The sequence below is a fragment of the Chamaea fasciata genome, unplaced genomic scaffold, assembly GCF_029207755.1.
Source record: "Chamaea fasciata isolate MVZ Bird 193981 ecotype frontalis unplaced genomic scaffold, bChaFas1.0.hap1 SCAF_4, whole genome shotgun sequence".
Classification (NCBI taxonomy): Eukaryota; Metazoa; Chordata; class Aves; order Passeriformes; family Sylviidae; genus Chamaea; species Chamaea fasciata.
In genome coordinates, this window is record NW_027094089.1 from 82,342,804 (window position 1) to 82,366,143 (window position 23,340).

Sequence of the window (23,340 nt, forward strand, 5' to 3'; positions counted from 1 at the left end):
AATCTTGATGGAGCAAGAGACTGTACTTGCCTGAAGTGCAGTGCGATAAATTAACGCCAAAGATAAGTGTACTTTCCTGGTGTCCTTGGGACAGGTGGAAATAGAAGAGGACTGCCTGTCCTGAAGAAGTGCAAAATGCTGACAGATCTGTCACTCGTCAGCCCCGGTACAGCTTTTGTGAGACAGCTTTTCAAAAGCAATCAAAGGCAGCTTCACTCCTTACCTGGGAACAGCTCTGGGAGCATCTCATCTCAAAGTGGGCACGCTGGGGCAGCTCTAACCCGGTACACCCCTCCTGCCTTGCCCTTGTCCCCTCAGCACACAGCTCTGTGATCCCATCAGCCTTAGTGAGAACCACACGCAAGTTCTCAGTTAAGAGTTACCTTGATTTTTTCACTCTCTTTCCGCACTTGCTTTGCATTTTCGACAACAAAGACGTTGCTTTTGTTCACTTCGTTGTCAGCTCTGTGCCTCAGCCAGTCCTCATACCCCTAAGACACAGACAGAGGCAACACAAACTTGTAACTTTTGAGTAAGTGAGAGTGAGTAAACTAATGAAAAAGGAGGAGTGAGGATGAGAGGGACACATGAAAACAATGAATAAGGCAACCGTCCCCAGACCTCCTTCATGCCTGACAAAACATCAACCAGAGTGGCTCAGACTGAATCAATTTATTTTAAAAACTTCATATGCATGTTTGACAGATTCAGAACAGATTAAAATAACACAAAAATAATCTATATGTGGGGCAAGCAACGAGCAGCTAAACTACTGTAACACATTTCTATTATTCTCAGCTTTGGTAAGAACAGACTGATAATATGAATATTACACTCCGCAGCCTGCAACTTTTTCCTATGGTAACGCAGGATGAGACTCTTCCTCTTCAGTCTCTACTGGAAGAATAAAACATTAAGATTTGAAGCAGATAGATTTTATTCTAGCTCTTTCCAGCCCCTGTAGAGGAAACGTCTTTCTTTATTACTCAATCAGGGAATTTTAAATGGCGTGTGTGCCTGCGATGGGAGGCAAAAGGTCTTTTAACGCTGCAAGAAGATGAGGACTGCTTGTTTTCAGGACTAGCTGAGTGGCTGAACAGAACCCGTCCTTTCCACCTACCAACATGGGAGCAGAGCGTGGGCTGTGCTTGGAGCACGTCTCTGCAAGCACTCAAGAGTGTTTCTAAGAGGAAGAACACTCAGGTAACACCAGACCTACAGCAGAAAGCTTTAGTGACCCTCACGGCCTGCTTTCAACAGCACAGGGCTGCTTTACATTGCCAGAACAGCAGACACCAACACCCACACTCAAAATGCAGCCTCGTGAAAAGCGCCAGTGCCCGTCTCACCCTCTAAGAAGGGTGCACCAAACCTACCAGCACATGCCGGCGGCTTCTGAGTACATTTAAAAACATGTTTCTCAGCCTGTCTCAAAGAGCATCTTCTCCTCCCCACAACGACACCTGTACCTGTTTGATGGCTGTGACAGTGATGACAAAGAAGAGAGGGAGGCCGCTGGTCACCGGGCTGGTTGGGGTGTCCACTATCACCTGCAGAGAGAAAAACGTATTGCTGAGCCTTGGGGTTTGGGCAGCAGAAGAACCCAAACCTTTGGTTATCGGGGGGTAAAAGGGTGCCCATCCCACTGAGGGCAGGCCAGAGCCTAGCAGAGGAGAAAGGGAAGAAAGGGCTGGTTAAGAAAGGGAGGGCACCACCAATCATCCTGAACCACTGACACTGGGAGGCTAAAAATAACACCCATCAGCCCAAATTACCCACGAAACACACTGCAGAACAGAACATGAATATTTAAGCAAAACAGAAACCCAGGCTTTGTCTTTAAGCTCTCAGATTTGGAGCTCAGAGCATGAGGTAGGCACCATGGCTGCACAGGGGCCCTGGGGCAGAGAACTGGATCCTTCCCGAGCTCACTCCAGTGCTCGAGCCAGCACCAGGGTAAAGACCAAGCCCCTTGATCACTAATTAAACCTTGAGGCTGTGGGAAACCACTGCTCCTTCTGACTGTACCAGGGCTTGTCCCAAAGGTAAGAATGGCAGGACAGGTTCCTAACTGGGAGGGAGCACTTTCCACCTTCCAAACCAATGCAGCACAAACTGCTCATTTTTCCTGTTGTTCCTGGAGAGAATGGGAGCAGATGATGAGGGCTCTGATGAAAGGGATGGGAAAACTCAGCAGAAAGGCTTTGTGTCCCCACAAAGGGACTTTGTCTCTTGTTTGTGCTTCCCCAGCACGCTCACGAACAGCAGCATTTGGATATTTATTGTTTCAGGCTGCCAGTAAAAAGCTGCGTTAAGGACAGGACTCCCCTTTTATCAGCTACGTGGACATTTTTTGACTATGAAATGCTGCACACTGCAGTATCACCCTGCACTACTGAACCCAGAGAGAAAAGCCAGAAGATTCTGAAGTGGAAGAGATACAGCACAAGAAGCAGCCAGCCAAATGGCAGATGAGTTAGGTAGCAGGGGGGTAAACTAAGATAAACACCAAAGATATTTCCAAATACATGAAGACCTAGCTCGTTCATGGGTGTAAAATGTTTCCAAGCAGAAAGTCGGGTAGAAACCACACCCTGGAGGAACAGCCTCGAGTGAGGATAGTGCCAAGTGTCACACAGACACTGCACACAGCACATGTGACGGCCACTCACCAGGGCAGCACCACGAAGCTGAGGCCAGCAAGCCAAAGTTATCTTGCAAAAACTGAACAGGTCATGGGAATCCAAGAAGAACTTTGACATTCTGCTGAGAAAGGCAAAGTAGAGGACCTCCTGCTGCCCAGCAGGAGAGTTTCCTGCACTGGATGAGATGTAGTTGTATGTATTTATGTAAAAAATTATACAGCTTCTGTCCACACAGACACAGGACTACAGATTTGGAACACAGTATCAGAGGAAGTGCCTGGAATAATTCATAGATGTATTTGGAGTCTCGACTCCCAGCAAAAACCCCATAGCTGGACACTAATTTTCCCCTTTGTGGCTGGTGAAAAGCTGAGGGACACACAAGTAACAAGCCAGGACAAAGGCAGACTCATCTGAAACTATTTTTGGACTGGTTTAAGACTTCAACAACTTAATTTGAATCCCCTTAAAAGTGACAAAATCCTCCTGTTAGTCAATAGTTTCTCCTTGTAAGATTCCTTAGGACACTAAGGACCACACTCCAAAAGTTATCTCCACTTTCCTCTTCAAAGAGACTCTTTTCATTCCTGCTACCTCCTGAAATAGTTTATGGCTACCAGCTTGGTCTGCCTACAAACACACTTGGACTGTGCTCACTCCAGCCCAGCCCCTTCCACCAGAAGATTCCCTGAAGATTCCTGTGAGAGCTGCAACAGATGAACCAAAGGAACAGCCATATTTATATATCTATATGTTTTATATATAGATATATTACAAATACATTTTATATATAATATATATTTTATATACACATATTTATATATATTTTTAAATGCATCTTTTATATATACACATATCTTTTTAACCCTGTTTGTGTGCCGCGTGTATTATGTTTAATGCACGTACTGTGTCTTACAAAGAGCTGGATCTGGAGTCACAGAGAAATAGATGTTTATGCTTTAATAAAGCATTCCACAACAGGTAGGGCAGATGCACCAGGCAATTCCTCGAGCACTGCGACACTTCACTCCTCATGCAGCCATCAGGTGAGACAACCCCACTGATTTACAGAAATTTAAATATAAGCAGGAACACTTAAGCTATAGGTGGCATTTTTCAAGGTGTAAGCCTTGGTACTTGAAATGAATGGAGTGGCCCTGAGTGGCTTTTCAAGGCAAGTGACATCTCCAGAATGACAAGCACCTGGGGGCAGGTGGCTGCTCAGTACAGCAGCCAGTGGATCAGTGCCGTCAGCCTGGGTTTTGCTCAGTTGGGTTTGTTTGTTCTTTAAATTGACCATGAGGGCTGCTTCCTGATTTTACTGGTGCTCACAGAATAAAGAGAAGGAGGAACAGCCAGGCTCTTCTCCCACCTGCACAGACCTGTGCCTAAAATGGGCAAGCAGCTAGGCTGAAACCCTGTTTGTAACTACAATCAGGAATATTCCATGCTCTCCACGGCCAGAGGGTCAATAGATAAAATGTAATAGCACGTCACTAAGTGGCCAGCTACACAAAAAGGACATCCTGACTCCAGGGTATCGCTTCAGTTCAAGGCAAATTACAAATTGGGTCTGACAAAATGGAGCAACGCCAGCGAAATGAGGAGATGGAGGCCAGCCAGCTGACGGCAGAGTAAATTGGCCTTTCATGTCACGCTGCCAGGAGCAGCCACACACGGCCCTGCCTCGGGATCCCTGCTCCTGCAGCAGCCACTGACTGCAAACCAGAACCCTGCGCTGCACAGACTAAACATCTCGGGCGCCCACCGTTCAAACAGCAGCCCGGGAGGGAGTGACAGCCCAGTCCTGAGCCACCCAAACCCTGCAGCAGCCACACCATGCCTTTTCATCTGCTGGGGTAGAGCTCTGGTGCCTGTTTCCAGTCCTAGAGCTGCCTGTGTGCCCCAGGCACAAGGATTTAAAAGGTGACCAAAGGCACTGCAGTGATTCTCCCGAACTCCCTTCGCCCCAGTGCATTTTGACAGCTTGCTTTTCTCGGATGACAGAACAGAAAATGAGTATTCCTCAGGATCTGCCCCTTCAGTCAAGCCACAAAGCACAGCAGAGAAAGGTTCGTGTAATAAATTTGCTGTTTTGCCCATACAGAGCAACACCCTGAAGCTGCAGGTTTCCAAAACTCACCCTATGCATTCTCTGAATGCTACTGAGTACATCCTATCTCTCCTGCTTGCCTTGAAACTCATTATATCTGAGACATAAAAACATCATATCGCTCGAGGAAATACAGAGTTACGAAACAGAAGTAGTAATGGTGACAAAAAAACAGATCTTAATTGTGTAGCATCAAGCGTATTTTCAGTGGCTGAATGATCTTAATGGCTAGAATTAAGATAGTTTTTCAGTGTTTCAGCAGTCATTCAAACCCCATCTCAGACAGGCCGTGGTATTTTAATTATTTTCATGCCCTGGATGGTGTGGCAGAATCTTAACACAGCTTCCAACCGAAAAACTTCCAAAATTCTTATACGCACAAACAGTTTAAAAGCTCAATTCTTGATCAAGCTGTGCTTAACATAAACAAAACTCGCTCTTAACATCAAAGCTCTTACCTGCACGAGGAAGATGATGAGGAAGTAGAAGTTGGCAATCCTTCTAAACTGCTCAAAAAGGTTCTTCGGGAGGAAATTCCAGAGGGTGTACTGTGGGGAGAAGAGGGGGACTCACAAACAGACCAAGGCACATGGTTGACAGGGACTAGAGCTGCAGAACGGGAATGATCTGCGCCCAAGAGGGAAGGAGATCTCCAACATGGCAAGGGAAGCACAGTGAGGTGGCAGAGCAGCCTGCAGGGCTCCAGGATGCTGAGATGCCACCAAACCCCTGCTTCTGCTTCCAGCTCCAGCTCTCTCTGCCGGAGCACTGGGCAGCTGGAAGTGTCCCACAGTGAGACAACTTTAAAAAGGCATTTGCAGACAAGTGACTTCATTAGAACATAACCCACAGTGGATACATTTCTTTCCAAATTGCCAAAACCATCTTTGAGCTGCTTCTGTTAAAAAAGGAAAAAAAAAAAGGAAACAAACAAACAAACAAACAAACAAAGCCATGCTGCCCATACAAATTATTAGGCTGCGCTTCATTATAATTTTAATAATGCTGCTGAATCAATTACTCTGGAAAGCATGTGGAATTAGGAACGACGTCGTAAATAATGGCTCTAATATCTATCTTTCAGTCTCTCCAGAATAAAAAAAAAAATAAGCAGTCAAGTCTCAAGACCAATGTCCATTTAATTATAAAAGAGACTGGTCAGGTCGCAGCCCTAGCAAATATAAAAGGAAAAAGAGCAAGGGCATAACATTCAAAAATACATCATGGAAGAATCTAAAATTAGTGCTAAAGCAAACCATTTTTCAGGGAGGGAACTGAGACAGGGGAAGGTGTCCTCACTGAAGACCCCTCCTGCGAGCCAGGAAAACGTCAGTGGGAATGCTACAAAAATTAAACACGGGACAGACTGAAAACTCTTCCCAAAATTGGGTTCCCAAACCCAGACATACAAAAACAGGTAAGATCCAAGATGCATAAAGAAAGAAAGGAGAGGGAAAAACCCCCTCGCAGCTCAAGTACAACAAAACTGAAGCCTAAGTGTATGCTGAGTATCACAAATCCAAAGCACTGGGATACGTATCCAGCTGTGTTGACAATATGGAATGCCACTTGTTTGGTATTTTACTCGAATTGGCTTCAAATCTTTTGAAATAGCTTCATGAATGTCATGGAAAAAAGCTAAGCAGAAGGCAGATGGGTGTCATCACAGTTTTCCACCATAAACAAAAGCTGCATTAATACCATATGAATGTTTCCCCCCCCTTTCATCCAAAGGGATAAACAGAGCACGGTTATTTTTGTCCTATCTCAAGAAAGAAAAATCCCACAGAACGAAAGAAAAAAAAAAAAAAGGAATTGTATTTTTACGTCCCTTCATAAAATAATGCCAGTGCCTTTTGCAAATTTGAGCTGCTGTTATCTCATGCTGTATTATACACCTCATCTGTCTTTTCCTCCCAAAGGGGATGCCAGGAGACTTCATAAAACACACCAAAAGAATCACCCAACCCCACAAAACCAATGTGCCCATGTGCTTTGCTCTCAGCCAGCTTACAAGAAAGGAATTTGCCCACACCCCCGCTGGCACTGATAAGATTAAAAAAGCACTAAGAGAGAGACTGGAGCTGCGTGTCAGGACCGTACCAGCCTGCTCCACTTCCAGAGGCACCTATGCATTCATCCTTCACTGCATCACAGGTTGGAAAAGACCTCCAAGATCATCAGGTCCAACTCAACCCTAACCTCAACTAAACCATGGCACCACGTGCCATATCCAGTCTTTCCTGAAACACATCCAGAGACGGTGAATCCACCAACCCCCCAGGTAGACCATTCCAATACTTTACTACCCTTTCTGTAAAAAACTTCTTGCTAATATCCAGCCCGTATTTCCCTCGGCATGGCTTAAGATCTTGAGGAATTCCGACTGTCTCAGTTCCCAAACCCACCACCAAACAGAAGGAGGGTGAGTACATGAGCAAAAATGTCCTAGGTTATAATGTAAGATGTGCCCAGTGCATCCTATCACCATCTTCAGGAGCTGTGGAATCCAGGCGGGGCAGTGTCTCCCTTGTCCCCTCCCTCTGGGCTATCTGCTGCCAATGGCCCGTCAATGCCTGCCCACGACTCACAGGTAACTCCCTGCCGGAGCTCTCTCTGTGTAATGGGCCATCATTCACTGCCTGACCCATTGAACGGTATCAGCCCATTGTGGGAGGCTCCACCCAGGGGGAGGAGCCAAGCATTCCCACCTGGATGTCGTCTGGGGTTTGGGACAGCACAGGGAGCCCTTACCCACTGGACAAGAGCTACCAGACCTTTCTATGGGATCACTGCCTCAAGAAGACCACTCCATCTGGACTGCTACCACCACCACCCTAACTAACAGGGTGTCAGGCTGTATCCTGACTCTGTCAGGGGTCTCCTGTACTGTTGTTTTTTATTTTATTTTACCTTTTTTCCCCCCCTCCTATTAAACTGTATTTCTGACCTGGGAGTCTCTCAGTGGTTTTGCCTTCAAACCAGCACAAGAAACCATGCAGAGGATGCCCCTGGAGGAGCAGGGGGAGCTCACCTTGGAGGAGACGATCCTGTTGTCGCAGAACTTCTGTGCCACGTAGGCCTCGGTGTCCGACACGGGGCGGTGCCCCACCACCACGGTGCGTGTCCCCACTCGCTTCTCCTCCCCAGCACACTGCAGGGCAGACAGCAAAAGGGGAAAAAAGAGCAGCTTTTAGCTCTAAATAACTCAAATATTTGTATTAATAGCTCCCGGCTTCACAGTGCACCGTGCTGTTCATTGGAAGTAAGGCAGCTGGAACTCAAAATTATGAAGAAGAACACATAAGGTCATTTAGCAAAACCAAGGATGTGCTGAGCCTGAAACACACCTTTGCTCGGCCATCAGCTCCCAGGAGCACAGCCTGCCCTACACCCCACCAGGACAGGTTGCTGCACTCCTGCCTGTGCAGGACAGCTACTGCCTGTGTCTGCAGCCCATGCCGGGTTATTTTTCCTTCCTGGAGGAGAATATGTCTTTATCAAGCACTTCAAGTCATTAGGAATACAATTTAGCACCTATACATCTCCTCCTAGTCCCGACCTGGAGAATCCTCCAGCTCTGGGTTTATTCATTGCACGGAGGACTACAGCAACTGCACCCTCCCTTACAGTCACTCTTCTGTCCAACCCTCAAGCCCATGAGAAATGTCTCACCACCACTGGCACACACAGATTTAGCACGCAGCTCAAAAAACCAAGAGGGTCTGCTTCTGCTATTTAAAAATCTCAGCGAGAATCACGAATGATGAAGCAGAGTGTTTCACATCACAAACTCCTCAAGATGACACACAGCGTGCTGGGAAGCCAGCTGGGCTTGCTGGGGGGTTTTAACTTAAAGCAGAATGAGACGTCACAAGTGAATGTCAGACTCATGTCACGGGGGCTTGATGACAGCCCCACCGACGGCAGCAGGATGAGGGGAACTGCAGCAGAATAAGCTCAGCAGGGAAGCAGGGCTGCTCTGCAGGAGAGCAGCAGCCCTTGCACAAAGCCCTGAGACACCTGTGACCAGCAACACGGGGCTCTAGCAGAGACCCAGCCACCCCACAGCCCTTCCAGGACACCCACAGGAGCTGACAGCACCCTGCAAACCGCAGACAGATCCCCCCCGGTCCAAAGGAGAGGATGTTAACAAGCAGTAAACACAGTATCTGAATGCACCAAAAGCAGCAGAACTCTTCAATGTCGAATTTCCAACTTCTTGCAACTTATTTTAAAACCTTTCCCAGCTTGTGACAAAGAGAGGCCAGGCAGGTCCCTGCAGCACACTGGAAGCTCTCGTGGCTGAGGCAGCACTGTGAGCTCCATCTCCATCAGCCTCCAGCTCTGGCCAGCCCAGCACACTCAAGTTTCTAAGTGGACCAGGAAACTTTATTTTCAAAGCCAAGAGAACTGTGCAGTGGTTTAAAAATCAGCTTTGCATTCTGTCCAGGTTCCCCCTCTCATATAACAAAGTGTCCTTGCCACAGATGCTCACAGCCAAGGGAGGAGATCTGGCTGGCACCAGGAAGCATTTTGTGATGCTGAACTTAAAATTACACAGTGAATTTAAAATGCCTGCTAAGAACAAATGGGGGAAGAGGGATGAGGAGGAAACAGTGGTGTTAGACCAGGATAAGATTTTCGAAAGAGTTCAGGCTTTGAATCTTAAAACATGGATAGGGAAGACATTTGTCGCAGTCTATGGTTCGAGGGCATTAGCAAGCAGCAGGGCTGCTAAAACACCATCAGATACTCTTCATACTCCACTTACCCATGCTAATCCTCAACCCTACAACTTGCTTGCTTTGGAACTCCACCAGAGCCGGTGTCAAAGATGCCAAACCCCTGTCCCATGTCAGCTGCCCAGCACGGGCTCAGCCTGCTGCAGAGGGATGCTCCTGGAGAGCCCTGGATCCAGCTCAGCATCCCCTTGCCCACAGGGCTCATCACAGGCAGCTTGCCAAGGTGCAAACTAAACCCAACTAGAGAAAAGATGCTCTGAAGAAAAACATGCTACGGCAGAAGGCCTGGGACTATCTGCAGCTTGGGGAAAGTGTCAAAACCAAAAAAATTAAGCAGCTAAAACCAGTGGACCTGGAGCAGCAACAACTGAATGGATCCTGTTACACCACGAGCAGAATCTGCCCAAAGGAAGAGGCAGCTCTTCCATTCCTCTGTTTCCCACCCATGTCTTAGCACCTTTAATTAAAGAAGTGTTTTCACACCATGCTTATGGTGTAGAGTATGTCACCACGCCTGGGGAGGTGTGCTGACCGCTCTCGCTGCAGCCACCCTCACACCTCCAGTGGCCGATGCTCAGAGCAGGAGGATTCTCATGCCTTCCACGATGTCCCTGCACCTCCCAACAGAGCCAGCAGCAGCCACCAGCACCCAGCAGTGACCACCTCCAGCAGCTCCCAGGCGTGGGCAGGGCTGGCACACACTCCCAGCCGGGGAACACCACCATCCTCCCAGCCACACCACCACAAACAGCACCTCCTCCAAACTACACCCAAAAAACGCTCCCTGGTGTATCTGCTGCACGATGGAAGTGCCAGCCGTAATACTCCTCATCCAGCAATCCCAATAACGCTCCTCACACCAACCTGTGCCCCAGGAGGCAGAGCCATGCATCCACGCCAGAGGTACCAGGCATCTGAGACAGATGTCCCCACGTCTGGTCCCCGTCGTGCCCCTGTCCCGGCTCTGGAGCCAGGCGTGCCTGGAGAGCATCCCTCCAGCACAGGGAGGAAGTGACAGCTTCCCCTGCCTGTGCCACTGGGAGAGGCAGGGTGAGGGTTTGCCACTCACAGGGCACTGGCACGGAAGCCACAGAGTTCTGCTTAAAGCACTTCTGGGAAAATATACACAAGGATTTCCTGACTATCCAAAGAAAGCGTGGTGCATGTGAAGCCTCAGAGGAGAACCCAAACCCAGGTGTGGTGTGCTGGCTGACCAAGCCACGCTGCGTTATCAGCGCCAGCTCCTCGGAGGGCTCTCACCCCCCAGTCCCTCCGGTTATTTATCTGCAGCATCACCCGCACAGAGGAGCGCAACGCCACGGTAACAGCGACACTCACTCCAGGGTGCCTCCCAGCCCTCCCTCCACGGTCTACCAGGCTCCCAGCACTCACAGCATTTCATTTCCCATTCCCTCAGCCGCCCCACGGTGTCACACCTCCCCACAGCCACGCCACAGGCCCTGGTGAATCTCTCTCTTCTGCACCACCCCATTCGCCTGCAGCAGGAGGTGCGGGCTGAGCCCAGCAATTAAAAGCTCTCACCCTGACGAGCCCAGCCCGGCTCCTCGCCGGGTCCTTAATAGATTGCTACGTCTTAATAACGGCTCTCAACGGAGACTTAGAGGCAGATTTAGGGAATAACTGCCAGCCTTTGGGGAAAATTATAAAATATGCAGATTAGCAGGGAGAGGATTTAGACGATTTTTTTTTTTTTCTCTGACTGCCTTTCATGAAAAATTTTAATTCTGATGGCAAAAAAAAAAAAAAAATTACTTGGATGCAATTCCAGCAGCTGCCTCGTTGCCTGGTGGGGCTCTACACAGTCCACGGTGCTGGAGTGAGCTGGTGCAGGCAAAAGCCAGAGTTTCTCCTGCTGTTTAGAGACAAGCCCGCCAAAAGGATAATTCAGGAAAATAAACAACTGCATTCCCCTCGTAGGCACTTTCTCACCTCCCTGGGCCAGAGGCACGGTGTTTGTGGGAGCACTGGGAGAAGCAGAGCTGTCTGCAGGGATTAGCAGAGTCCAAGCGGCCACGGTGTGGGGACAGTGCCAGGGAAGCCACGCTGCATTCTCCCACCAAGCCTGGAGGATCTGGGGATGCCAGCAGGTGACCACAGACCCATCTGCTGTACCCTGTCCCTGCCAGCAGCTGGCAGGAACATAGCAGCAGCACCAGGGGGACACTGCAGACACCAGGAACCGAGAGGAGGGGGACACTCTGAGCAGAGCCACTATCCTGCCTGCATCACCTGAGGACCAGCCCCAAAGATGCAGGTCCCTCCTGCAGTGTTCCAAGCTCCAGCTCAGAGCTCCTGTTCCATTCTCCCAGTGCCTAACCAAGCCCATCAGTGAGCCGATCTGTCAGCAGGGCATCCAAACCAGATTTCTCCTGAAGGAGCTCAGCTGGAGGACAACAGCCAGCACAAATCACAGGAGATAAAGATGAGGCAAAGTGAGGCTGTTCTGCCAGGAGCATCCCTCAAGCCGGCAGCTGGCTGCCCGTCCTGGCTTTGCCCACGCTTGGCAGGGAAAAGGGCTGCTGCACCACCACCCTTCTCGTGCCAGGGAGAAACTCGCACGCGAACGTGCTCTGTCAAATGCTCTGATGTAACCCAGCCTTCCCAAATTTGCACCTCTTATAAAGCCCACGTACTGCCAGCAGCAGCAGTTCTGAAATCGAGGCATTTGGGGGGATAATGGCTATTTTCCTGCATTGCCCGAACTTATAAAGCCCACCAACGTGCCCATGGAAGGTCACCTGAGGCCTGGCATATCACTATAAATTTTTCTTCGAGGAGATAAGAACAGGTATGATTTGCAGGCATCAGGCCAGGAGTAAAAATGCCCAGGGACGCAATTAATAACCCAACATATTGATGACTTGAAGCCGTTGGAACATTACACAGAGATGGCAGAATTACATTTGCAGCCCACAGCAGTCCCCAGATTCTCTGCCTGAGTCTGGGCAAGTGTCCCTCCGTGCCTCTCTCCCCTTCTCCATCTGTGCCCTTCTCCCACAGAAATGTCCCTCCCCAGCACAGCTGCTCCTGCCTGCCGTGGGGAGAGGCTCCTTCTCAGCACCCCTCCCCTTTTCCTGGGAATCCATCACACCACCCTGCACGGCACCCAGATAAAACTGGATAAAAGTTGCAAACCTGGGTAAAAAATTAGCAAGCCTGGGTAAAAATTAATGGAGTTAGACTGAGTTCAACAGGAGAGGTGAGCCTGTGCTCTGCAGGCACCGCTGACATGGAGCCACTTCAAGAGGACTATTTCTAGGGCAGCTGCAAACAGAGTGTTTAATTATATCCCCCATATGGAAAGCAAGTGTCTGTGCTACCTTCTGGCCCTGTTTCCAGAAAAAAACCAGTGGCAGAAGAAAAACTAAAAAAAACCCACCGTTTGATTTACTACTGTTCCAGAAAGCACCAAAACCAGAACTAACTAGTAAAAAAACCTCTCTCCTTTCATGTTTGCTGAAGATAACTTTAGGCCACAAAGTAAACACAAATAACTCATAGAAAACGGATCTAATAAAAACCACAGGCATTAAAAAAAAAAAAAATCATCTGCTAAACCCAGAGATTATACAGCACGAGTACAAAGCTCAAACATTTGAATGAAATCACAGCTTATATTAAATATATGCGAAAGAAAGATTAAATCACATTACTTGGCGTCAATCTCATGAATAGTTTGAAGTCTAATTGCTCCTGTATTGTTCCATTTATCATAAAAGTAGTAGAGAAGGCGGCCTGATTTACAAAAAAAGCTTGCAAAAATAACAGCACCTCCCAAAACAGCCTGCTCTAGCTCCTGTTTCTTTTAGCCTCAGAAGAACAAAGGAAAACATATCCACAATTTTAAAAAGCCTCCATAAATTTACCGTAACCTCTCCAAAACATCCATCAGCCTCGGGAAGTGACTCAGCACATCAAGCTCATTGCCCAACTGATACATTTTTAATTGAGATTTCCCCTTGCCAATTTTTCTATAACTCTTTGTCCTCAGTCACTTCTATGAGGGTACAAGCCATGCCTTGAGAATACCCTCAATAAATCAGCAGCCTGGACTGTGCTTACCCACAACGACCACATATTCAGCCAGATCTCCTGATTTAGAGGGAGAACTCCATGGATCAGGATCAACCCCACCACTCTCCCTGTGCCTGCAGGAAAGGGTCAATAATATGCACAGACCCTGGAAAAAAAAAACAAAAACAAACAACCAACATTGTGTTTGCAATGGCGAGAGCTCATAGGTCCAAGAGGAAGGGCTGAAGGCACACACTGCCCGATCTCATTTCCCACTGGATGGGACTTTGCTGCTCATTCCCAAGCAGGACGGGAAGGCTGGCACCCTGGGAAAACAGAAGGTTGAAATTTAAACCAGGATCCCTTCTCCTGTGCCGAGGCTGAAGCTCCCAAAACCAAAACACGACCACCGAGCAGTGACCGCTGGGTCAAGCGGGCTCCAGCCAAGGTGGGGGCAGAGGGGACAACCACGAGAGACCTAAAGGAAAGGCAAGAGCAAAGGAGGAATCACAGGGCAGTACCTGGGGGGTTTTACACCACTGCCAACACCCAGACCTCATCCCTGGGGATGATGAAGCTGCACGTGGTGAGCTCCAGCACGGCGCCACTGCACCAGATCACACCGCCCTGAACGCAAGGGGACGTGCAGCCAAGCCAGGGGTACCAGCCCATCCCCACGTCCCCAAGACCTGCTGCCTCACCAAATGGTCTTACAGGAGATCTCCTTCAGCAAGGACAGCGGGCTGGGCAACAGCAGAGCCCAACCAGGCTGCACTTCCTGGAAAAGCTGACCTGGCCAACAAGGCCACCGATAAAAACAGACAGAGACACGGCTGGGTGGAGAGAACAGGGGAAAAGGCTACTTGAAAGATTTCGTAAGGGTGGAGAGAGGAAATACAAGAGTTTTTTTCCCCTAGGTAATAAATTTAAAGGAGGGCCCAACCCTATCCTGGACTTGAAGAGTGCCATGGTCAGGGGTGACAGCTGAAAAGACCTTTTTTGGCAAGGATTTTGTTTTTCCTTCTGGAGGCAGTCTACCCTCAAACCAGGCAGCAGTGCATCTTCCCAGCAAACGTGCCACGATGGCTGCAATCACAGCTTCTGTTCAGCAGCACTTTGTACAAAGCCAGGCTCACCAGTGATGCAGAAAGCCAAACCCAGGCGGGATGAATTGGGGCAGCATTACTTCAGCGCTGCTGTTTTGTGCAAAATCCATTGCTCCCGCTCAAACACAACCACCGACCTTCAGAAGTTTTCAGCACCTCAATTATTATTTCCCCTGCCCTGTTGGCAGCCAGGGTTATGAAACCATTGCTCATCTTGAAACACAGGGAGCAGATCTTTATTTTTGGCAGTCCAAAAGAAAAGTTCGACCAGCATGCCGCCAGCATATAAAATTCAGCTCATAGGAACACTTCAGGCTCGAGAACAGAAAAAAGGGCTTTGAATAAGAGCCAAATGTTTTGCAGAGGTCACAAAGCAAATACAACGAGGTCTTCCTGTCTTCAAAACTCTTCCTCCCTCCTCTCCCCAGCTCAAGCTGTGCACATATGTCTGTTCATCGGCAGCTATTTTAGCAGGGCAGCGAGCTCTCCAGAGCAGTGATTTGGCCTGGCAAAAATTAAAATAAGAGCAAAATGGAAAAAACCTCCCGGTTTGCAATTGTCACTGCTTGCATCACCCAGCACAGCTGTAATTTGTTGGTTTTCCCGTTGTTTTCTGGTCCTCTGAAAGCCTGAGCTCCTCAGTTATGGAAACAAAAAAAACCCCTAAATGCTATGTTACGCATCCCAGCTCGGCCAGACGTTACTCTGACCTCTGCCACCTACAAACATTTTGCCCCTTTTTAAGTTTTCTCAGCATTTCAGAGCCAGGCTGCCAGCTGACTGGCGAGAAGCCCATTTCCCAGAGCAGTTTTTCCTTTCCCCTGGGAAGCTAGCCTGCCTGGCTGCCCACACTCCAGGGCAGAGGCTGCAGAGAGCCCTGCCAGGGCGTACCTCACCACAGCGCCCCAAAACCAGGGCTGGCCCCCAGGGCTGCCCAGACCCAGCCCCCAGATGAAGCCTGTCCCCTGGGAAGCCATCCTATCTCCCAAACAACAGCCACCAAGAGGGAGGGAGGGCAGGTCCAGCCTGCAGGGACACCCCAAGTCCTGCGCGAGCATCCCAGGGTGCCCCCAATCCCCACAATGGGGACCCACGATGTCCCAGCACCTCCCCGTGCTCCTCTCACACGGGCTCAGATCAAAGTTTTCAACTCCAAAACCATAAAAGCTGTGGTTTTCTAGCTCTGCCCCTTGCTGTACGCTACAGACAAACGTTTCCACAAAAGCAGCAGGAGATAAAAGGGAAAAGAGGTGGAAACCACCTATTTCACCCCTTGCTCCACAGCCAAAATCAGCTCCCCACGACCCAGACCACACTGGGAATATTTTCATCTCCGGGTACTACAATGACCAACAGATTCACCCTTGCGGCTTGCAGGCACAGTCACACCAGGATGCAGGATCAGTGAAACCCACCCAGCCAGGAGAGAAATCCTCACCATGCGGCCTAGAACTCTTTATCTTCAGGAAATCCTTTGGCTGCTGTTCCGGCCGGGCTGGGGAAGGCAGCAGAGCAGAGGCTGAGCGAGCACTGCCCAGCACAGCAGCCAGGAAACCTGTAAGGACACAGGGACGGCCAGCCCCGCTGGCCCATCTCAGGCCTGGAGCTTGGGGGTTCCACTGTGGTGTACCCCAGCACCACCAGCTGCAGAGCAAGCCCATCCTGTGCTGGAGAGCGGGCCAGCATCCCTGGAGATGACTCAGCCATCCCCATCAGCCTCCGTCCCTAGCCAGGCACCAAGACAAGAGCACTCCTGCTCCCAGTTACCAACACAAGCTCCTTCTTCACCCAAGGTTTCCTCTCCCTGCCTGACTGCTTCCCAGCCTGCACTTACTGCAACGGCACTCGTCAAGCGGGAAGTCCCACCTCCACCCATTCCCTGGGAGAAACCACCCCAAGGAAATTACGTGCTCCACAATATTAATCTGGCTGGTACGGGGACAACAGCCCTCTGGGCACCGCAGCTAATTTTACTGCACCCCCTCCCTGAGCAAACAATGTTGAGAAAAGGTGAGCCGTAAGGAAGGAGGAAAGAAACAAAAAGGATAAAAAGCCTTCCACAGCTCAGACTGAACAAAAGTGGCATGCGAAACACCACCCAAAGCAAACAGAAGGAAAAAAAAAAACAAAAACGTATTAATACTGCATTTCAAGGCTGGCTTTGCAGCCACCCTGAGTGCAGTCTGAGTCCCTACAGATAGCAGCTGCTTGGCTTTGTATGAATGCTGGGGAGGAATTACACAGAAATCGTAATAAAAGATGGAAGGGCTGCTCACAAAAGTGGATTTTCTTTTTTTTACCCCGCATTTAATTTCCCGGCAGCGAGATTTATTTTTTTTTTTTTTATTTTTTTCCACTCTTAAGCCAATTGAGACTCCAGCAGCAGAGCACAGCGTCGCTGCAGTCAAGCAGTATTTAATTTGTACTACTGCTGAAGAGATCTTGGATGGCAGTACCAAGGAGCGCTTCAAACTGTCTGGTCTTGCCTGTTGCACATCTTACTCAGCTTTTCTAGGTCCTTCACAGCACAAGAAACAGAGGATCCCTCTGGTATGCAAATCAGTGCATTTGCCACAATACTGCAAACGAACTACATCGACCCAGTGAGCAAAGTCTCAGTTTCCCGCTTCAGTCATCTCACAGAATCATGTTAAGGTATACAGCACGCTCTAAGACATGACAGGTGAAAAAGATTCCTTGAAAACACACAGCAAGAAATTACCAAGCCCTCCATAAGCAAGGCTGGAGCCCTTTCGCCTACAGATCCTGAAAATTCAACTGAAAACCGGAGCAAAAAGCCTGCAGCAAAGCATTACTCAGCAAAGGCCACAACGGAGTTTAACAGGAATCCTGTTCAAGATGGGGGGGGAAGAAAAAAGGAAAAGCCTGATTTGAGAGCCAAATACCCAGCTAGAACTGCCTCACAGGGGCTGACCCCTCCTTCTGCTGCAGGAGGAAAACAAAAAGCTCTTTACAAACAACTGGATCATGCACTAAGCTTTCATTAAGGAGGGCAGGACAAATGTCGCTGAAGCACTATCAATTAGGCTGGATAGCCAGAGGAGATATGCTTTTAGACTAAATGGGCTTCAGCTGGAATTCCATCCAGAACAACACCACTGAGGTTTAGGGGGGAAAAAAAAACCCACTGGAGTCAGCAGGATGCCACAGGTGCCCACAGGAGCGGACAAACTGCAAATCATGTGCAGGAGGGGGTTGCATAAGGAGCTAAACATTTCAGAGGGTATCGGTTCTGATCAGCATCTGTGGCAGTGAGCATCTCTATGAGAGCATGAAAAATGACAGAGGGGAAGAGAAGCAAAACCTCGGACAGCTTCCCTGCCACCAGGGAGCCTCAGCTCCTCTCCCCACCCCGCTGTGCCACGTGCGGCTCAGTATCCAAATGCACTTTGCAACCACCGGAGCAGTGCCTGTGCCAATCACTGCCCAGCAGCTCCCTGGGTTTTGGCCAAGCCTGAGAAAGAGCCCATAAGCAAAAATAAATACATAAATTTAATGCATCTCTGTATATTGCTTATATGCATATTTAATGCGCATATATTGCATGCATGTATATTTAATGCATACATATATATATATATACACACATAAAAGTCACTGAAGCCTCTGGGCAAAACAGACTTTTCCTGACCCAGCAGCCCTGCTGCTGCCAAGCAGGAGCCAGGTGAGGGCAGGAGGCAGAGGAGACCTTTTAAAACACAAGTCTCACTGCTTCCCCAGGCTACAAGTCAGAACATCAAGCTTTAGCCCAGGCTGCCGCCCTCTGCCATCCCCTGCAGCACACAGGCAGCAGCATCGCCCTCCTCCCACAGGAGGGCCGAGGCACTCCACGCTCAAGTCTTGGAGTGAAGTTTATGGCAAAAAGGCAAAACACCGACAGCCCAATCCAAACGTCACCCAGCCCAGGCAGACCTAGTGAACAGGACACTGGTGGCCGTGCTGGACAACTGAAGGCAGAGCAGCGAACTGCAGAGTGATGGTCACACGCAGAGCAGCGGGGGCTGCGGGCTGCCCGTGGAGCCAGCCCACGAAAGGGTGCAGGCAGCGCCGGGGGAGCAAAACCACACAGGATTGCCGTACAGTTATTTCAATGGCACCAACAGAAACGGCTTGCACCCACCAGCAACGCGAGCAGCAGCGTCCTTGTCACCTACCTGCGATGGCAGGACGCCCCTCTGGCCGGCACAGGGTCCCCAAGGGCAGAGCCCATTTCAGTGTGTCCTTCGTGCTGTGCCCACTGCTAACAGCGACACGGCAGCGTGAGGCTCCTGAGTGACAGCAGGGGACACCAAGCACAGCCACGGCCCAGCACCCCCAGCTGCTGGGGACCAGCCCTGCCTGCAGCCTGCCCAGTTAGAGAAAGCTGCAAATCCCCAAGCAAACAAGGCAAAACACTACAAAGCCCCACCACTGAACCTCAATATTACCTGGTAACCGAAGCAGGAAAAATAATCTTGTCTCCTTGCAAGAGGTGAGGGAGCTGGCAGGGGCAGAGCTGCTGCCACAGCATCACCTGCGGGGCTCCAAGCCAGGCCTGGACACAGGTGTGCTGGCTGGGGAGAGCACAGGCAGGTGAAGCCCACAGCACCCTGTGCATGTGTGCTATGCCCTGTGTACAGCCCTGGCGAAACCTGCTCGGGAAAAACCAGCCCGTCCTTCTCAGAGCTCAGAGAGCACAGAAATATTTCCAACATGAGCGGCGAGAAGCAGGTTTCAGTCTAGATGCAGAGGAAAGGCATTTTCCAAGCTAACCTCGGGATAGCCTGTCCTGGCACAGGGCACACAGCCTGTCCTGCTGCCCTCTCCCCTCAGCAGGGGACACATTTGGGCAGAAAGCCACAGGAGTGACCACCCCAGCCATGCAGGAAAACCTCCCTGCTGCCCTTCAGCCTCCCACACAGTAAACGCAGGAAACTCCCCTGAAAAATCCCCCAAGCAAACATTTTTCCAGGAAAGGCAATTGGGTTAACGGCACACTCGCTCACCCCGTGTCCAAGCTGCTTGGAAAACTCCCCCTTCCCAGGCACCCTGCTCAGTGACTCCCTGCAATGCCAGCTCCCCTGGCAGGCACATCTTGGCCACAGGGATGTTCCCTCACTTGGCCAGCCCAGCACTCTCTCAGCAAAGGTAGTGGGTTTAAGTCTCCCAAGGGAACGCAGTCCCACAGCGCAGGGAATTACACTCTGGGGTAAGAGATGGAAGCACGGCGCCACGAGAGGAAGATGCTCACCGGGACCAAACCTGCATTGCTAAAAACACGACCACAGGCAGACAACAGCTAATTTGGGTGTGAAGGTTTCATCTGACTTACAGACACCGTGAACGCGCTCCCATCAGCTTTGCTTTTAACTAACACTTAAAAAAAAAAAAATAAATCTCTCCACTAGAGACAGCTACAGCCAGAAAACAGCGGTTTTAATCAAAAAGGAAAGGCATAAACCAAAGGCAACAGGATGAAATTAAAGGCAAGGCTGAAAAGCCTGTTATTAATAGATGTCCTGTTCGCTTTTACAAATTTTATTATGAAAAGCAAATTGCCATGTCTTCAGCTGCAGCTCCAGCCAGCTCAGCTCCAAACCTTTCCCGCACAGCCCAGACAATCATCATTACTCTTAGCAAAATACCAGCTGGGGAGAACAGTGGTATGGAGGGAAGAAGAAAAAGCAGCCAAGACTCGTTATTCTCCATAGAAAAGTTTCAGCATGCCACAGGTTTAATTAGAAGCATCACTTACCATTAATATTTGACTGGTGCTTTCCAGCCCTCCCTACAGTGATCTGTAACTTCCCCAAACTTTAACTGCCAGATGAACGCTTCCACACAGCTGTTTATCCCAGGCCAAGGTTTTTGTTTGATTTTTATTTATTTTTAGCCAAATGGCTGAGCTATTTCTGGGAATAAAGCTACAGCCAGGAGACACTGAGGAGGAAATGGTTACAGGAACGTGAGAAACCCTTAGGTCCCCCAGAACTTGAGAAACTCCTGTGTCCCCATTTTCCAGGGAAGGAGCAGCAATGAGGGATTGCAACCTCGAGCTTTCTGCAGTTCCAGCTTCCCTATTTGAGCCTCCCTTGACTTCCCTGTGGTCAAGCATGGGCTGTCCTGTGGCTGCTACAGGGGAACTGGCCTGAGCACATGGAATGCTGCTATCACGCTAAGCACGTCTTGCAAAATGAAATTCCAGCAATTTTCATGAAAAATTCAAGTGGCTTCACTAAAATCCACGCTCTTTGGAAGTGCGGGATTTCTCCAAGCAGAGCTGCTACCAGGTGTCACGGAGACATCCCAGCCCCAACCTCTGCTGCTTGCAGGTTTCTGTCACATCAACGAAAGCAAAACACTTCCTGCAGAAGCTGGCAGTCAGGTACAAGGTATCTGACACGCAGCCTCACTCTCCAGGTGTTAACACGGCTGGACTAGGGGGAAAAGACAATTCTTAGAGCCGCCAACTCCTACCTGTAATCATCTTTATTATTAGAATAGGAACTGCAATCACACACTAATGTTTGGTTCACACTCCATGGGGGGAAAAAAAAAAAAAAAGAAAAAAAAAAGAAAAAAGAAAGCCAAGTGTGAAAGAAAATCACAGATACGCTCTGTGTCCAAAAATAGATTTTATTACACACTTGCTGCACATCCTAAAGATGGGGGAGTAAATCAGCATCCTCCACTGCAGCCTTGGACACCTTCCACAAGCCCTGCTCCTAGCATCCCCCTGAGCTGCGCAGGGAGCAGCCCCACACTGCCCAGGGCACCCCAGGGGCTCTCCCCACCCGCCCCTGCTCTCCTGCTCCCCAGTGCCGGCTGGTAACTGAGGCAGGAAAAAAAAGCCTTGGGAATTCACCTCCCACCTAAAAAGCGACTTTGGGCCACTTCCCGTTTTCAGCCATCTGAACAGTCTCAGCGGGGCACCTTCCTGCAGAGCCCCAGGCAGGACCTGCCCCATAACCAGGCTGGGGGTGCCCCCACTGCACAGGACACAGGGATGCAGACCCCAGGAGAGGAGCAGAGGGGGAATATCACCGCAGCCTGGGACAAGACACAGAGCCACACGGGTCCAGCCCAGGGACAACCACTGCACACCCATCCAAGAGGCACCTTTTTACCCCAACCCCAGGCAAGTAGTGTTGAGAACCAGCAGCTCACAACCAGCCCAGCACCTGCCAAACACCAGGGATTTACCAGGGCACGGGCTGCAAAGAGGATCAGGCCCCAAGGTATTTAATTAAACTGGAACAACACAACTAAGATCCTATTGTTACACACTGCACAAACACTCGAGCAGAAGAATTTTGCTCCCCATTACAGAATGTTTGTTGTTTTCTTACTTATCCCAGGTTCTGAACACAAACAGGGGAGCACCAGAGCAAGGAACTGCACTGACTGCAGAGGCAGGAGAGCCGGGACAGAGCACCACGAGAGGCCAGCACCAGCCCAGGGGCTCAGACAGCACCCAGGAGGCATCCCAAGAGGAGGGAGAGCACCCTGGGGTGCTTCACCCACCATCCCAGCCTTCCCGCACTGTGAGCAGGTCCACAGGGCTGACTTGGCCTTAAATAAAAGCAAATCGGGAGAAAAACTGAAAACAACGAGGGCATCAGCAACTTCTCTTTCTGCATTTCTCACCTCTTTCTCACACCAGCCCGAGTGGGCACTGGCAGAGCCGTGGTGCAGAGCCGTGGCCCCGGGGTACAGCTGTCTGCATGCACCCAAAGAATTCGGGGAGAGCAATACGTAAGAAAAAGCACGCTGTGATGCTCTTTTCTTTGATGCACAGCACAGGGACCAGCACTTCCCAGCAAGTCAGGAACTGGACAGTCTCACTCCAGCCCTGTGAGGAGCCCGGCACAGCAGAGTGACCCCAATCCTCTCCCAGACACCCACAAACTTCCCCACTCCACTCACACGTCCTCCCCACAACAGCCGTACAAGCAGCAGGAGACTAAAAATAAGCCTCCAGTGCTAGAATCTGTTTCCAAAAAAGAATTAAAGTTATTTTTCAAGTTGACAGTATCTCCTAAAAGTGGATTAACCACGGCAGTTCAATCCCACCTCCCCGCAGTGATCCCAGCCCCACTCTTCCTTTGACAGGGATTATTTCAGTGATGCAAATCGAAGTTCAGAATCTAATTTGTTTCTGCAGAGCATCAGTCTGTACCCCCAGGCAGCCAAGCAGACCCACACGCGCCACTCTAACCCTTCTTGCTCTTTTTACCATCCCATTTCATGCCCAATCCAGGATAAGAATTTATGGGAGGGAAAAAACAGAGCCACAGTCATGTTGATAGGGCAAGTCACATCCACTGTGCCTAAGCTGTGAGTTACAACTGAAAACAGGATTTTTAATATCAGTTGGTGTTATTTAATATCCGCTGTCTCAGGCAGAGACCACACAGTGGAAAGGTTAAAATGTTTGTCTGAGTAGCCCTATGGGACCTTGAGTGTCAGAAAATTTGCAGCCTTTAATGCCCGCAGTGAATTTCTGCAATGCCACTGCCACAAGATGAGCACCCCTTCAAGCCCAGCGCTACCCATCCATGACTGAGGGCAAGACAGCACCTCGGGGACAGCTCCACAGGGACAGGTTTCCCTCTCCCCGCACGGAGCAGGAGGGAGAGGACTGACCCAAGCCCATTGTGGCACCCTGCGGGGCTGGGGACAGGGCAGAGCTGCAG

The 23,340-nt window shown here is 49.8% G+C and overlaps 1 protein-coding gene across 5 annotated transcripts in view; it reads right to left on the minus strand.

Annotated features, from left to right (window-relative positions):
* ATP11C (ATPase phospholipid transporting 11C) overlaps window positions 1-23,340 on the minus strand; it is a 56,506-nt gene that overhangs the window by 31,390 nt on the left and 1,776 nt on the right. For 4 of the 5 annotated variants that reach the window (XM_066182216.1, XM_066182220.1, XM_066182219.1 and 1 more), the window contains exons 2-5: window positions 7,793-7,912; window positions 5,217-5,306; window positions 1,470-1,550; window positions 384-491 (exon numbers count right to left, since the gene is read on the minus strand). In XM_066182216.1, coding sequence (XP_066038313.1) covers window positions 384-491; window positions 1,470-1,550; window positions 5,217-5,306; window positions 7,793-7,912 — 399 coding nt within the window. Of the gene's footprint in view, window positions 1-383; window positions 492-1,469; window positions 1,551-5,216; window positions 5,307-7,792; window positions 7,913-13,586; window positions 13,746-23,340 lie in introns of those variants that run through there. The other variant, XM_066182218.1, reaches the window with a different exon arrangement.